General features: G+C 36.5%; 1 protein-coding gene across 3 annotated transcripts in view; it reads right to left on the bottom strand.

Annotated features, from left to right (window-relative positions):
- Positions 1-15719, bottom strand: part of CTNNA2 (catenin alpha 2) — a 1130561-nt gene that overhangs the window by 879154 nt on the left and 235688 nt on the right. For all 3 annotated transcript variants that reach the window (XM_053588738.1, XM_053588740.1, XM_053588739.1), the window contains exon 3: positions 1890-2085. In XM_053588738.1, coding sequence (XP_053444713.1) covers positions 1890-2085 — 196 coding nt within the window. The remainder of the gene's footprint in view (positions 1-1889; positions 2086-15719) is intronic.

Raw genomic sequence — 15719 nt, 5'->3', positions numbered from 1 at the left:
GGCAAGGCAAAGATCCATGAAGAAGGACAACAGAAGCGTCAGAGACAGTTGCCCTGAGAAGGTGCTCTTTGAGCTGGGGTGTGCAGAATGAGTCATCCTGAACTGTGTGAAAAGGGACAGCAGGTTTAAAGCCCTGGAGCTGAGGGTGCATGAGAGTGCTTTTGAATGACTGAGGAGGAAGTGGTTCCTTAAGCTGATATTTAGGAGTTAATATCTATGGGACTTTATAATAGACTGCATTTGGAAAGAAAGAGAAGTAACAAGAGTGATACCTAAGATTCACGCAATGGGCAACTCAATAGGCATGTGTGACATTCTCCAAAATAGGAAATCTGGAAGGGAGACCGAGCTGCAGAGTAGGTGTCTGTTATGACTTTCATGGTCCTTAGAACTTTCAACTAAAGATATTGAATAGAACCATGCCAAAAATTTAAAATTCTGTGCATCAGAGGACACAAGAGAGTGAAAAGTTTACCTATGAAGAGGGAGCAAGTCTTCGCAAATCACTATCAGATTAGGTAAGAACCTCCAGACTATACATAGAATTCCTACAATTCAACAACAACCACAAAACCAAATATCTTGACTAAGAAATGGGCAAAGGACTTGAAACATTTTTCCAAGGAAGACGTACAAATACCTAGGACACATATAGAAAGCTGCTCAACACACCTAATCATTAGGGAAATTGAAATCACATCCATAATGAGATACCATCTCACAACAATTATGATGGATACTATCAAAAAAACCAACGAGTGTTGGTGAGGATGTGGAGAAATTGGAGCCCTGTGCACTGTTAGTGGGAGCATAAAATAATGCAGCCACTATGAAAAACAGCATGGAGCTTCCTCAAAAATTAAAAATGCAATTACCATACGATCCAGCAATATCACTTCTGGGTATACATCCAAAAGAACTAAAAACATGATACCAAAGAGATTTTTATATCTATGTTCACAGTGGCATTATTCACAAGAGCCAAAAAGTGAAATCAACTCAAATGCCCACTCCTTTCGAATGAATAAACAAAATATGGCATATATATACAATGAAATATTATTCAGTTCTGGACAGGAAAGAAATTCTGACGCATACTACACAACTTGTATGAACCTTGAAGACATTATGCTAAGTGAAAGAAGCAAGTCACAAACAACTAATACATTACATGATGTACCTAGAGTAGCGAAGCATATAGAAGGAAAAAGCAGCATGGTGAGTGCCAGGGTCTTGAGGAAGGGGATAAAGGGAGTTGTTTAATGGTATAGAGTTTCAATCATGCAAGATGAAAAAGTTTTGGAGATTAGCTGCTCTGGAGAAGTGAATACACTTAACACTGTTGAACTGCATACTTAAAAATAGTTAAGATTTTATGTTTGTATTTTACTACAAACAAAAATTTTTAAATGTTTAAATGAATGGTCTGATAGCTAGTTAGCTTTGTGATGAAAGCTGTGGGCTGAAAATATAGATTTGGGAATCTTAGCAAACAACGATAATTTTCTTATATGACTTTATATTCTTCTTCCCCTTCATCCTTTAAATCTTGAGTTTTCAGTGACTCTGTAAGAATGAGGTCTTCCCATCCAATCCCCCCTAAAGCCTGAGTTTCACATGAGTCTGTGTTTCATCTACCCAGGGAAAACCAACTTGCAGGTTTTAAAGTAACAGCAGGCATGCAGCTGAGCTGTGTTATACTGCAACAACAAAAAATAGCTCTATTTGTGTATTCAATTCCAGCAAACATTAAAAATGACTAGTGTAGACAGAGAATAAAAAATATGGAGTAACACTATTTCTTTGAGTAAACACCCACTAACTCTAGAGAAAAACCCATTGTTTGCACATCAACCTCCCTCCCTCTTGCACAACATTATCCTGCCTACCTTGTTTGCGAACATCCTCTACAGCAGCCACCAACTCTTCTTTGAGATCTTGACTCTCCTTAGCGATCTGTTCCCCCTTTTCCAAGAAGTTCTGAGTGGCTTGCTCGACAGACGCAGCCAGCACATGGGCTTTCTTTGACCTCCCTTTCTTTTTACCAGATGGACCTTTGTTGCTTGTGTTGACAAGTGTCGTCACCTTAAATACAAAAGAAAAGCTGTAAAACTACTTGGTAAAACTTTCCAGAAATGTCATGTTATCATCTCGTAAATTCTAAATATGCTAAGTTTGCTAAAACATGGGATGTCATTGTGAAACCTGCATGCACATCAGATAGCCTCATACAGGAAACTGTGGTGTTACGTGGACTGTCGTACAAATAAACATCCATTATTTTTTTTCTGTAGAAAAACAAAAAGCATGTGAATAATTAGAAACAGTAAATTTGCCAGGAGCTCCAATTTTCTCTTCCACTCATTTTCACAGTTTGAACAAATATAGTGCCCCTGGGAGTAATCAGACTTGGGAGGAAACAAAGCAAAGCAAATGAGAAACTGCCTCCACGCTTCAAAATAGGGGAAACAGCATCCAGTCCTGATCTCGGTAAGCCAGGTCACGATGAAACAGCAATTAATAAATACCGGGCGGTCAATATCCAGCACATACATGTCACTTTCCAAGGACTTTTGAAGATTCTTGCTGTTTCTGATTTCATCTTATAAAAATAAAATGGCGACTTTGATGTGAGATGACTAAATGATTCCGGCTCAATTTTATCCAGCTAATGTTTTCAGAATCAAAATTAGATTTGCATTTATTATCACTCCTTTTCTATACATGATAATTTGGACACATATCTCAACCGCCAAACTTTTTTTAGCACCATATCTAGAGCTATTTAATTTGTTAACAAAGCTTTTTGATATCTTTCAAGAAACTTGTTATCTTTTGTAGACTTCTGAACCTTTATTTTCTACTATTGAACAGTTTGGAAGAGAAATTATGTAACTGTTTCATATTCTGTTCAGCAAAAGTTACCAGTCATATTTACTGCTGCATTTTTTTTTCTTTTATCAGCCTCATAAGAATGCCGGATCTGTGCTTTATTTTCATTGACATTTATTTTGGTTAGCAGACTAAAGATTTTCTTGGAGGTTATCAAGAAAGCAAGGCCACAGAAACATTCTAGCTGCTGTGGCTTTTGAGGTTTACTCCAACTCCCAGAGCAAGCATCACGATTAGTCAAAGTCACAATTAATGGCCAGTTTATAGCGCAAGAGATAACACCAAAGGGGAAAAAAAATATATTGAATAAATGTGAACTAAAATGATGAACATAGGGAAAGCCAATACTGAATAGTTAATGCAATATTGGAAGTTGTCACATTCAGCTCTCTTTTGATTGCTAAATAATTTGGTACAGCGAGCTTAAGAAAGACTCTTTGAGGACATTTAAGTACAAACACTAGAAGAGAAAGGTAAAAACATTAAAAATAAGAATGTCAGATAATGGTGGTTTAGCTGTAAAATGTGTATGCAGTGAGGAATACAATGCAGTCTTCAGTTCCACCCACAAAGAGACAACTGTCAGAAAATAGCTGGTCACAAAGATTGGTTTTCTGGGGTGGGAGAAGGAATGTTCTTCTTAATGAGGATTTAGTCTAAAACATTAACACACTGTTCTTCCAAGAACCTCAACTGCCCAGGACAGTCAATACCTGCAAAGGAGCACATAAATCCCTTCAGCAAACACAGCAACCATCTCTAAAATCTCAATTTTAGACTAGACTCTTTTTATCACATAAAAATATTCCTATTTTCATTGAAGTCTCATTAATTCTCATTTTATACATAATTCTGAGAAGTTTTATGTATTTTTTTTAGACTTCACAAATTAGGAAAAATAGTAGGAGGAGGGAGCTGTTAATTTTCTGTAAACTGACAATTTTAAGAAGCAGAATCTGATAGTTATTCTACTGAAATAGCTACTACATCATGGGATCATTTTCTGCAGAGGCAAAACCATTTCAACTCTTGGCTGGGTGCCCGTATCTCAGTGGTTAGGGCACCGGCCACATGAGCCGGGGGTGGTGGTTTGGAACCTGGCTCCGGCCTGCTAAACAAACAAACAAACAAACAAAATAGCTGGGTGTTGTGGTGGGTGCCTGTAGTCCCAGCGACTAGGGAGGCTGAAGCAAGAGAATCGCTTTAGCCCAAGAGTTGGAGGTTGCTGTGAGCTACGACAACACAGCCCTCTTCCAAGGGTGACAAAGTGAGACTCTCTCAATCCAAATAAGTAAAACAGAATTCAACTATTCTGTTCTTCTGTTATCTCATGGTACATTACTGTGTTAGGCACAATTTAAGTAATGCTAATAATAACAAACCAGCATAAAGCATCAGTTGTACGGAAAAAAAATAAGGAAATGTTGAACATTACTAGGAAGTTCCTAAGAAAAATGTGATTACCTCCAAAAGAACTAAATCAATCCTCTTTTACTAAAAACTCTCATTTATTTACTTCACCAGTAGAAGAGCATGAAGGCAGAAAAAAGAGAAAGAAAGAAAGGGATGGGTCTCCATAAAAGCTCAGGTCTCAATCAGTTTAGAATAAAGAAATACGAGTCAGCACACTGCTATTCAGGGTTTCACTGAAGTACAGAGTCAATTAACTGGGTAATAAAAAGAAAGAAGACATAAATAGTAGAAATATAAAAATTAAATTATTACATCATTACTTACAGAGAATATAATGTTTAAGAAAATGCCAAAAAAAAAAGACAATTAGAAGTATTTTAAGAGCAAAGAGGAAGGTGGCTAAATGCTAAATGAACAATAAAAATAGAATAGAAGCACAATAACCAAGTAAAAATGCAGTTTAAAGATTCCATTTACAATACCCATAAACTGCTACTATCAGAGATAACCGTAACACAACATATACTGTACGGAGAAAATGATAACATTTCCCTAAGGAGCACAAAAGGCGACCTGCACATAGAGAGCTACACCACATTCTTGGGTGGAAAGAGTCAAGACTGAAAAGATGTCATTTCTGCCCAATTTATTTTACAATCAGCATTCCAGATACTAACAGAGTAAATAGGAATGCCAAGAATGCCAAGAAGACTTCTCCCTCAGGTCAGTTCTCACCTTACTGTAAACATGAAAATGCTTTTAGTAACTTAGAGAAGAATTACTTAAAATGTAAATGTGCAGGACTCTGTCTAGCTTTTTGATCAGTAGATAAAATAAGAAACATAACGAAAGTAGTTTAGATCCAGTAGTAGGTGAGAAAGTAAGGGGCCTAGATATTTAGGGTTAAACTAATCGCAGGAGTCCTCGGTGCAGCCCTCACTGTGCAGAGTCTTTGATTCACTCTCCTATTAGCCTCGCATGTTCTCTGACCCTCTATAAGAATCTGTGACACTCTACCCTCTTGTACGTTTTCCTTTCTCCCACTTGAAGTTGGCGTTTTCACCTTGATCTTAAACTCCTTTATTCTTCTTGAGCTACGCCTATACTAAATCTAAGATTCATCTGCCTCAGTTCTACCTTGGTAATTTACAGGTGAAGAAATATAAGCTTAGAGAAGCACCTTAGGTAGCAAAAAGTAACTTCCTCAAATTCACATGGCTCAAGGAAACTAAATGCTTAAATGATTCTTGCACTTAATACTGTATCTTTAGAACTTTAGAACTCCTGTTTCATCTTCTAAATGAATCAGAGGCTACATAGTCAATGATAAAATTATATTAAAATGTATTATTTATTCTCCACACGTGTCTCACAACGTTTATGTGTATGCCACTAGTTGCCTTTCATTCAGGACAGTATTTATATATGGTAAGGTCTTAGTGCTCTTATCAATGTTAGTGGAATGTTAACCAACTACTGTATTTTATCCTATTTTCCTGCAATGCTCTGTGATATCCGATATGTTTGAGAGTCTCAGGCTGAACCAACACAGCAGGGCTTTTTGTGTCAGCTGATACTAAAAGAAGAGCAAAAGTATTTTAAAAACCCTGCAGTCAACCAAATGATAGAGCTTAGGGTCCTATGTAACCATGATCTTCTACAGGTTAAAAAAAGAAGAAGAATGGAAGTTGTTGCTCACACATGAAGAAAGTTTTTAATGAAGAAAATCATTAGTTGGACTCACAGATCCATCCACCGCCTCTCAAGGTTGTTTAGGAGTATGAGAATGATCAGTTCTAATCAGTGCAGGTGGTGTCTGTGTAAGAATGCAGTTGGACCTGGGATTGGATGCCCTAGACAGGTTATGACAGCAGGACACATTCTGAGCAGAAGGTGACAGCCACAGAGTGAGCCGACTGCTGGAGTATTTGTGTCTAAGGTTGGACATCCAGACTGTCGTGGGGTGCTGGTAGCGGGCACTTACAGACTTTTAAGTGTCTAGTTACAAGCTTATTAGCAGTCTTTTAAGAAATGTTTTTTGATTTTTTTTCTGTGTAAATCTCCAGTTAAACATTAAGACTCCCTCTACCCACACCGGAGAGTCTCTCTAATCCCTAATCTCAACTTTCACTCAAGGCAAGAATCATTCCAGATACACACACTCTCATTATCTCTTTATCAATTTGCAAGTATATTTTCCTGTACAATAGGAAAAAAATGCAAAGTCCCAGCAATAGAGATGAGTAAAAATAGCATGAATAATGACAGATGGAAAATGGACGTGATGCTTTCCTTCGCAGTAAGGAGGTAGGGCTTGCTTGAGAATGAGGCTTACCTAGGAATGATTTAGAAAGTAAGGTTAGATAGATGTGGTGGAACAAAACTTCGAAAGGCTTTAAAAGCCAAGCTAAGGGATTCCTATTTCATTAGTCACTGCCAATTTTTTAAAAGAGAAGCGTATGTTTAAAGTGTCCATTTCCTCTTTCCATTCAGTTCTCAGCCCACTAAAATTTTGCTCTCATCCCTGCTCCTCCTGTAGCAGAGTCCTCTTAAACTGATCTCTTCCTGAGGTAATTAATAGGTTGCCAAAATCAAATTATTTTTAACTCATCCTACCACTCTGCTGCATTTAGTGATGTTGATTCAATTCCATTTCCTCTTGGAAATTTCTCCTGGCTAATTCTCTTAGCAGTAATCTTTTCCTTCTCCAAACTCATAGCTTGGAAAAACACATCCATCGTCTACAACCAAATTCACTTCTCTCTGTACCCATTTTTATCTCTCTCCCTCCTACACCAGGGAAGTCCTGCTGTTACCATCACCCCTTTAATCTCCTGATCACACCCTCCAGCCTCTTTCATTATCTATGCAACCATTCCTCTAAATCTATTTTTTATTATTAATATTCAATCATAGCTGTGTACATTAATGCAATCATGGGGCACCATACACTGGTTTTATAAACAGTTTGACACATTTTTTTCACACTGGTTAACATAGCCTTCCTGGCCTTTTCTTGGTTATTGTATTAAGACAATTATATTCTACATTTACTAAGTTTCACATGTACCCTTGTTAAGATGCACCGCAGGTGTAATCCCACCAATCACCCTCCCTCTGCTCATCCTCCCTCCCCTCTCTCTCCCCCTTTCCCATATTCTTAGGTTATAACTGGGTTATAGCTTTCATATGAAAGCCACCTCTAAATCTTCAACATACCCCTCTGTGCAGACTCCTCAACCTCAACCTAGGAAAATGCTCAACTTTGCTCCACTCATATCCCAAATTTCACCAATCTCCCTGCCTCTCATAAATTCTACTGGTTATAGATAGAGCATATGTGGTAAAGGGTCCTAGGACCTTGATCCATATAGGGGTCCCATGAACCCTGGCCAATGAAAATGTTCAGCAATAGCCAGAGGGTGGGCACCAGCATTTTCAGATATGCTGATTGTGTGATCTAAGTACGAAACTGAGACCCAGGCTGCTGTAGACCTGTGAGTAGATCCATCATTCCTGAACAACAACAGTAGTGTGGTGGCCAATACCATTTCATCCTTTTTTGTTTCTTGCCATGTGTTCTAGTACAGCGCAATTTGTCTATATAGCCATGTCTCTTCTACCAGATCTGCTTCTAGTATCTAAAAGCTCAGTAGGCATTAAATACTTCTTTGTTCGAATCAAAAATAAGCAATAGAAAAGACACCCAGGCGCTTTGTCTTAGTGCCTCTGTCACACCTTCCCCAAACCAGTAACAGTGTAATTTGTCTAAATCTTACTCAGGTGGCAATCAACTGAAAATGTTTAGTACTTAGTTAAATCTAAATGAGCTCTAGAAATCACCAGTGTTATCTGGGCTTGTCAGAAGTGTAGAATTTAAGACCCCACCCCAGAACTACTCATAGGTCATGAGTAGTTATATGCACACTGAAACACTGAATTCTAGCACACTGATTTTCCAAAGTTACCATGCCTAAGAAATCACAAAGATGGCCATAGAAAGCAAATTTCTGGACCCAACCAGCAGATCTTCCAATAAAGTAGATCTGGGTATGGCGTCGTGCATCTATATGATATGATACCATAATTTTGATTTACACAGATTATTGACTTTACATTAAAAAATATTAGGAGTCTAGCTGAAGCAAAGAAAAGTAAAAAATCTGTGAGTTCCAGCATGCAAACTCTTCTTCTCATTTTTGGGGCCATGACACATCATGAGTCCTCAAAATCAATTTGTTGATGAGTTGATTCACTGACTTTTGGTGGAAAGGAAATCTCCCCTATCAAGCAACCACTAAGAACATTGGAAAGTCTGAGTATAGGAGTATATAGATGTGAATTAAGTAAATTAAGCAATACTGTGAGCTTTCCAGAAACATCAATAATGGAGAACCAAGAGCTACAAATGAAAAGGGTAATTTGGGCATCATTTTGCTAAAGCTTAAAGACTCATGCACTTTGCAGAGATGAGTAGTGAGTCTTTGTGAATTCCCCTTCTGTGTAGCTCATTTTTCATGATTACTCACATAACACAAGAGAGGGCTTAACTGATGCCACAACTTATGAAAAATTAAGATTAAAAAAATTAGAAATTCCTAAAATAGGAAAACTGGTGTAACTTAAAATAAGAAATGCGTAAGTCCTCAAATGTCCTCAATATATTCTGTAATGTCAAACCTCATAGAAGAAATTTTAAATTAGATTATAATGTTAGGAATTAACTGCCCAAGTCATAATTCCAAAAGCTATTTTCCTTGAATTATTCTTCCATGACAAACTGAGTTCATTCATTCAGCAATTATGCAGCATGCAAAAATATAGCTTGTGTTTTTCCTTATAAAATACATGAAAAAATTGGCTCAGTGCCTATAGGTCAGCGGCTAGGGCATCAGCCACATACACTGGAGCTGGCAGGTTCGAACCCAGCCCAGAACTGCCAAACAACAATGACAACTACAACCAAAAAATAGCCAGGTGTTGGGGTGGGCACCTGTAGTCCCAGCTACTCAGGAGGCTGAGGCAAGAGAATCACTTAAGCCCAAGAGTTTGAGGTTGCTGTGAGCTGTGACACCACAGCACTCTACCGAGGGTGACATAGTAACACTCTGTCTCAAAAAAAAAGAAAAAGAAAAAATGAAAATATATCTGCTCAAGTTCTAGCACACTATGTTAGAAGTTATTTCCTAAAGCAGAATCTTTATGAGATTTAAGACCTATGTATGGTGTACACATTGAAGAGAAGAACAGCATGGCAAAGTTAAACGAGTTCTGGAACAAAAGGAGGTGATAGCACAGACTTATTTCAGCCTCACTAATAATCAAACTAAAACTTTCACATCTTAGAAATTAAATAGTTTTGAAATGTACCATTGCATCTTTTAATAATGCACTGATAATTTATAGGTGGGGGAAAAACTCAAAGAATTAGTCTCTTTTTCTTTGAAATTTCTTCTCAATTATCTGATATTAACCTTTCAGAATTCACGCACATATCCACTGATACTGAGACCTGAAGACCGGAATTCTTAAACCTTGAAGATAAGGGTTTATTATTTAAGATAGGCCTGTAGTACTAATTAGCCATTGCTATAAGGAAAGCCTATAATTAAAGTATTGCCTTTAAGTTATTTTTTGTAGACTCACCCTCAACTTTTAAATAAGGTCACAAAGAAAGCCTTCTAATTCAGTTGCTTTTGTCTACATTTCCCAAACACTTTATCTTGGAGAATATAATTCCAAAAAGTCAAATTGAAAAGCAAACCCCAAAATAGATACTCTATAACTGAGTGTTTAGATATTTTTATGGCCAAGTAGAATAGCCAGTCTTACCTATATTAAAATGTTCTTCACTAAAGTTTTTGTGGCTGCAAGTTATGGAGTAGAGTAGTTAGACACTGGACCTTCCATTTATCTTGTACCTAAGAAGCAAACTCACTTCCTAAGAAGTATTTCAGTAGGAAGGACTTCTCTTTAGGCATGTATTCTTCAGAAGAAATTTGCTTTTCCTTAGAGAATGTCAAACAAATATTTTCTTCATTCTTTATAAGGCTTAATGGCTCATATGTAAATAGCCATATAGAAGAATTCCATATCTCATAACTTCTATGGGGTATAGTGTATTTCATGGCCATCCAAAATCTTGTCTAAGAGAAACAACATTTAGTTTGCTTGAAACGTGTGTAATCCACCCCTCTCTCCACACATTACAAATGTCAACCTATCTAAGGCAAATAAGCAAAGAGACAAATAGTATTATAGTGGACACTAGTGGAAATGTTTTCACTTACTTACCTCAACAAGAGGATACTACTGCACAGAGTAATAGGCATGTCAGTATATATGCTCGAAGTTTATGATGATACACAAGGTCAGACAATTAAGTTCACAAACATCCTGGAGAAAGTGCTACATGTCTCACTGCTGAATATCACTGTGGTCACCTTCAAAGTCCTCCCTTTGGCAATCGGGTGACCATAGTGATGTGATATTCAGCAATGAGGTATGTAGCACTTTGTTCTAGGATCAGTTCACAAACTTAGCTATCCTACCTTGCACTGTTGCCTACATTACATAGAGAAATTTCTGCATGATTTCAGGACCAAGGATGCTCATTTCTCTTCTTAAAAATTGGTTTGACTTTATTTTATGAAAAACAAATTGTATATTTAATTAGTATTTCCTTTTTGTGTTGTCTTCAAAAAATTTTAACCCAAATTTATGCTACCTGCTAGAAGGCATGTGATTCAATGGTTATTATCACCATATTACTCTCAATGAAGCTCTTTATCTGTCCTTACATTCATATATATATTTAAAAGAGGAAAATGTCAGACCATATGACTGTGTTATAAAAGTTATAAAGTATTTTTTATACTTTATATATATAAAAGTATATATATTCATCTCCTTAAAATCTCTTAAAATCATTGCTGAAAGACAGGAGGATATGTATGCATTATATTTCATTAATTCTAAGACATGCCTTTATTTCCAGTTTAACGTACATGAAATAAGACTGATGAGTCCCATAATTCATGTCATTTTAAATATATATTTGATAGTACTTTTTTTCTTAGAGGTACTTATAAAATATATATCTTACAATTGGTGGCATCTTTGATTTGATAAAACGTAATAAATCAAGAGAACAATAAACAAACTTGTTAAAGGATCTATTGATGACATAGGTTTTCCTGGAATCTACATGACTTTCAACATACACACTTGTAGCCAATGAAAAATGATGTTCAAATGTAAAACACTAAAGTAATATCGAACATTCTCTGAAGAAGCAATTTCTTCAAACAGAGAATTTTAAGTGAGTAAAAAGGTAGTAAATATTTTAATCATCATTGCCCATCTATGGAAATCCAGGGTGCTTAGAATGTCTTTAAAAATTAAATATTCAACTCTACTCATGACTCTCTATTCTGCACTTACTAAGGTTAAAACAAAATGAAATAAAGTAACATTAGACTATTTAATGCAAGAGTAGAAACAACTATGAAATTACACTGAACACAAAATATGTCCAATCAACACTATGTTAGGCAAGGAATTCGGTTTACTCAAACTCCCATTTCCCTCCAATTCATCATCTTTTGACTTCAGTCATATGGTCTGACCTTTTCCTTTTTTAGGTTTTGTGGACTCCACAGCAGAGTGCATGTACTCTATAGTGGGTAGTAGGTATCAGTGGGATGCAGGAAAACATTATTTTTGTTTAAAAATATAAAAAAAAAATTAAGGCTGACTACTGTTTCATATAAAGCCTTGCAAAGTAGGACAATTAAGTTCACAAACTCATCCTAGAAATTGCTACATACGTCTTTGCTGGATATCACTATGGTCACCTTCTCACTACTTCTCTTGGCAATCACTGACTCCAGTGAAAAGTCCACCCTTCAAAGCACTTTTCCTAGGATGAGTTTACAATCTTAATTGTCATATCTTATACAACAATGGTAACTCTAATGGCCATTCCAGAGAAAGAGTTCCAAAATTGCTTTGAAGGGGGGACTAGGCACTGGTATCAATGCAAAACTTCCCCAGGGGAGCACTCTGATGATGACTGCAGTGATATCTGGCAATGAGGTACATAGAACCTTTTCTAGGATGAGTTTGTGAAGTCAGTTGTCTGATATTAGCACCATCACCAATCTCTCCAACAGATGGTCACACGTCAGATGTGATAAACTGTGTATATTGAGAGAAGGTTACGAGTCTACAAATGCAAGGAATAGACAGTGGTGACATCACACTTTAGTGTATTCCTGATAGGTGGATATAAGAATTATATTGTCTGATTTTCACACACACACACACACACACACACACACACACACACACACACACACCCTACTTCACAAAATGGAACAGAGGTTTAAAGAAATCAGAGCTTGAAGATAATACTAATAATACAATAAAGACACATAGCTGACAGGGCCTCTACTCTTAATTACAGTTCTTTGTCAGCTACATTATGCAGTTGAAAAAAAAAAAAAACAATGTAATCTAATCTGAGAAGTTGAAATAGGCATTTGTATCAATTACAGCTAACAATGAATTTCAACACAGTTTCCTTAAAATATTAGCTAAGTATGGTTTAAAGCAATTATGACTTGCAAACATTTAAAAAGGTAAGAATCCAGAAAATTCAGCAGAGTTATTGATGGTGTAATCTTACCAAGAGACAAGACCCTTATTTTTATTACATTTAGTGGAGAAGACTACTGGGCAGCATCAAAACCATTTCTTTTTCCGCTGGGCACAATATGTAACTAGGTGTTCCAGCCTTCCTTGAAGTTGATGTGGTGAATGCAAGGTGAGCATCAGTGATGTGTGTTCTTCTGGACGTGGCCCATTAAAATCATCCTCCAGGTGTGTTCTCGAAACTGGCAAACTTGGAAGCTGGGTGATGCAAATGATGAAGCCAAAATTTGGAAGGCGTCCAAGTTCTAAATTTTCCCTTGGAGGAAAGTGACTCACGGATCAGAAAGACCCTTTTGGTAATTAAGTAGTGAGAACAAAACTACTTTTATAAGCCTCTGTTTCGAGGTTAGATACAGCAGCTAACATTAACTGTATCACTGTTTTATTTATGGTTAACAAATAGGATGCTTGAAAAAGTTTATATCATTATTTTTTAAGTGTGTATGTAATGAATTATTAGTTCAAGAAAGGCTGCTCATTTAGAATAACACATACATTCTTTATCTCTCTCTCTATATATATATACTCATAGAGACATGTACAAGCAATTTTGTTTGATTTCCTACTTCAGATTACTATGATAATATTCCATTATATTATTCAGTAGACAAAATTTTGTGTGCAAATCTCATACTTTTATGTACTTTTCTCTATGCATTGATGGGAATAAGTTCCCCTTTTCCACGTGAGAAATTTTAAATAGCCACGTCTTTATTCTTACACAATGTGGGGAAACCTTTCTCTTCACATTTCAATGACCTAGAATAACCTGTTGCCACTTACATTTCTCAGAGCAGGAAATAATACCGAAACAAAGATCACAACTCTGAAGTTTTTTAAGTCAAATTACACACTTTTTCTTAAGATAAAGATCCAACTAGTGAATCCAAGAAGAATTATTAATATGAATTTGCAAGGAGCCCATTAATGTTGTTAATAAGTTGTGACATTAGCATAGACACTGTCCAATAAATCTACAAATATACGTAGATAGAATCAATATCCGCACTTGCAGAGTTATTTAACAATGATTACCATCAGTAGCTCAAGGTGCTTAAGAAGACTTTTTTTAAACATATTCCTTCTGGACTTTACAATCATTTATTGTTTTTTTTTTTCCATGTTTTAAGGAGGAAACAGGTGCAATTTTTGCTGACTGGTAGAACTTTATGTGAGTGCTTATTAACGTCTCTTTAATTATTATTCACAGAAAAACTGCATTTGGTGGTAAAGAATAGGGGAAAAGTTACAGAGTAAGTATTTTTTCTTCTTGGTTTCAATTTGAGAGCACATTAAAGACTTACTGCCAAACTCCTAAAGATACACGTATCTCCAATGTCAGGATATAGGATATGTGTACCTCCAATATCAGGATCGCTCCCTCAACACTTCCACCCCCAAAGCACCTGATTACCAGCCACATTTCCCCCCATTAAAATCATTACCAAGCCCCCACCAGCCATGTATTTATGTCCACCCCCAAGCACATCAAATTATTCTTTTATTTTAGACCAAAATGTTAGCAAACCCAAAGTGTAACTGAATCCACAATCCTCCAGTTTGAACAGGTCTGGTGGTTGGCCACAAGCTGTCACATCTCCCCTTGTCACTTATACCTGAATGAGTTATAAGGGAATTTACAATCCATTTAAATACTGAATACACAAAACACACTAATCAATTTGAGAAATCAAGAAACAGATTATCCACATTCAGCAAATCTGGAGGTGACAAGAGATGACAACAGAGACCATACTTATAATAAGCAAGTCTTAACTGTCAATGCTTTGTCACCATGCCCTGTCTATTCTTACTTTAACTGATAAAGCTAATATATTGGACAGAGGCAGCATTCAAAAGTAACACATTTCCAAATAAAGAACCTTTCTCATAACCTAAACAAACAAACAAAAAAAACATATTCTAACGTAGACCAGGAGATTTTAGCCTATGCTGATCTTAACAAAAAAATAGAGGTTAATCAAACTATCAGGCTATTCAAAAGCAATAGTACATAATATTAATTTCTTTCTTCTTACCTAATGGTCTAATTTTATTGAAAGAAACTCCTCAGTAGGGATATAGCGATATCAACTCTACCTTATCAAATGATTTATTTGCTCAGTTTTTATAGTAGCCACTCAATTTATTCTCTGACTCTCTGTCCCTGTCCCTTCCCCTTCTGTTTGTAGTATGGGAGAAATGTTTCTGGGTTTTTTCCCCATCTGTGTATGTGTATGTGTATGTCTGTGTGTGTGTGTGTGTACATGCACTACCTTGAGTTTCATAGTTTTATCATACATTTAAAAAGTACTTTGTCAAATTATGGAAACTATGATATATTTAAAATATAAATTTTACACCACCTTTGGAAATACTGATAAGGAGTTTTAGATTCTTTTTTTTTTTTTTGTAGAGACAGAGTCTCACTGTACCACCCTCAGGTAGAGTGCCGTGGCATTACACGGCTCACAGCAACCTCTAACTCTTGGGCTTACGCAATTCTCTTGCCTCAGCCTCCCAAGCAGCTGGGACTACAGGCGCCCACCTCAACGCCCGGCTATTTTTTTGTTGCTGTTTGGCCGGGGCTGGGCTTGAATCCGCCATCCTCAGCATATGGGGCCAGCGCCCTACTCACTGATTCTTAATAAACTCAAAAATAATAGCTGGAATTAATACTAAAATAAAAAAATAATAAT

This window comes from Nycticebus coucang, chromosome 4 (genome assembly GCF_027406575.1).
Source record: "Nycticebus coucang isolate mNycCou1 chromosome 4, mNycCou1.pri, whole genome shotgun sequence".
Taxonomy (NCBI): Eukaryota; Metazoa; Chordata; class Mammalia; order Primates; family Lorisidae; genus Nycticebus; species Nycticebus coucang.
Note: the sequence above shows the minus strand (reverse complement) of the source record. Positions and strands in the feature narration are given on the sequence as shown.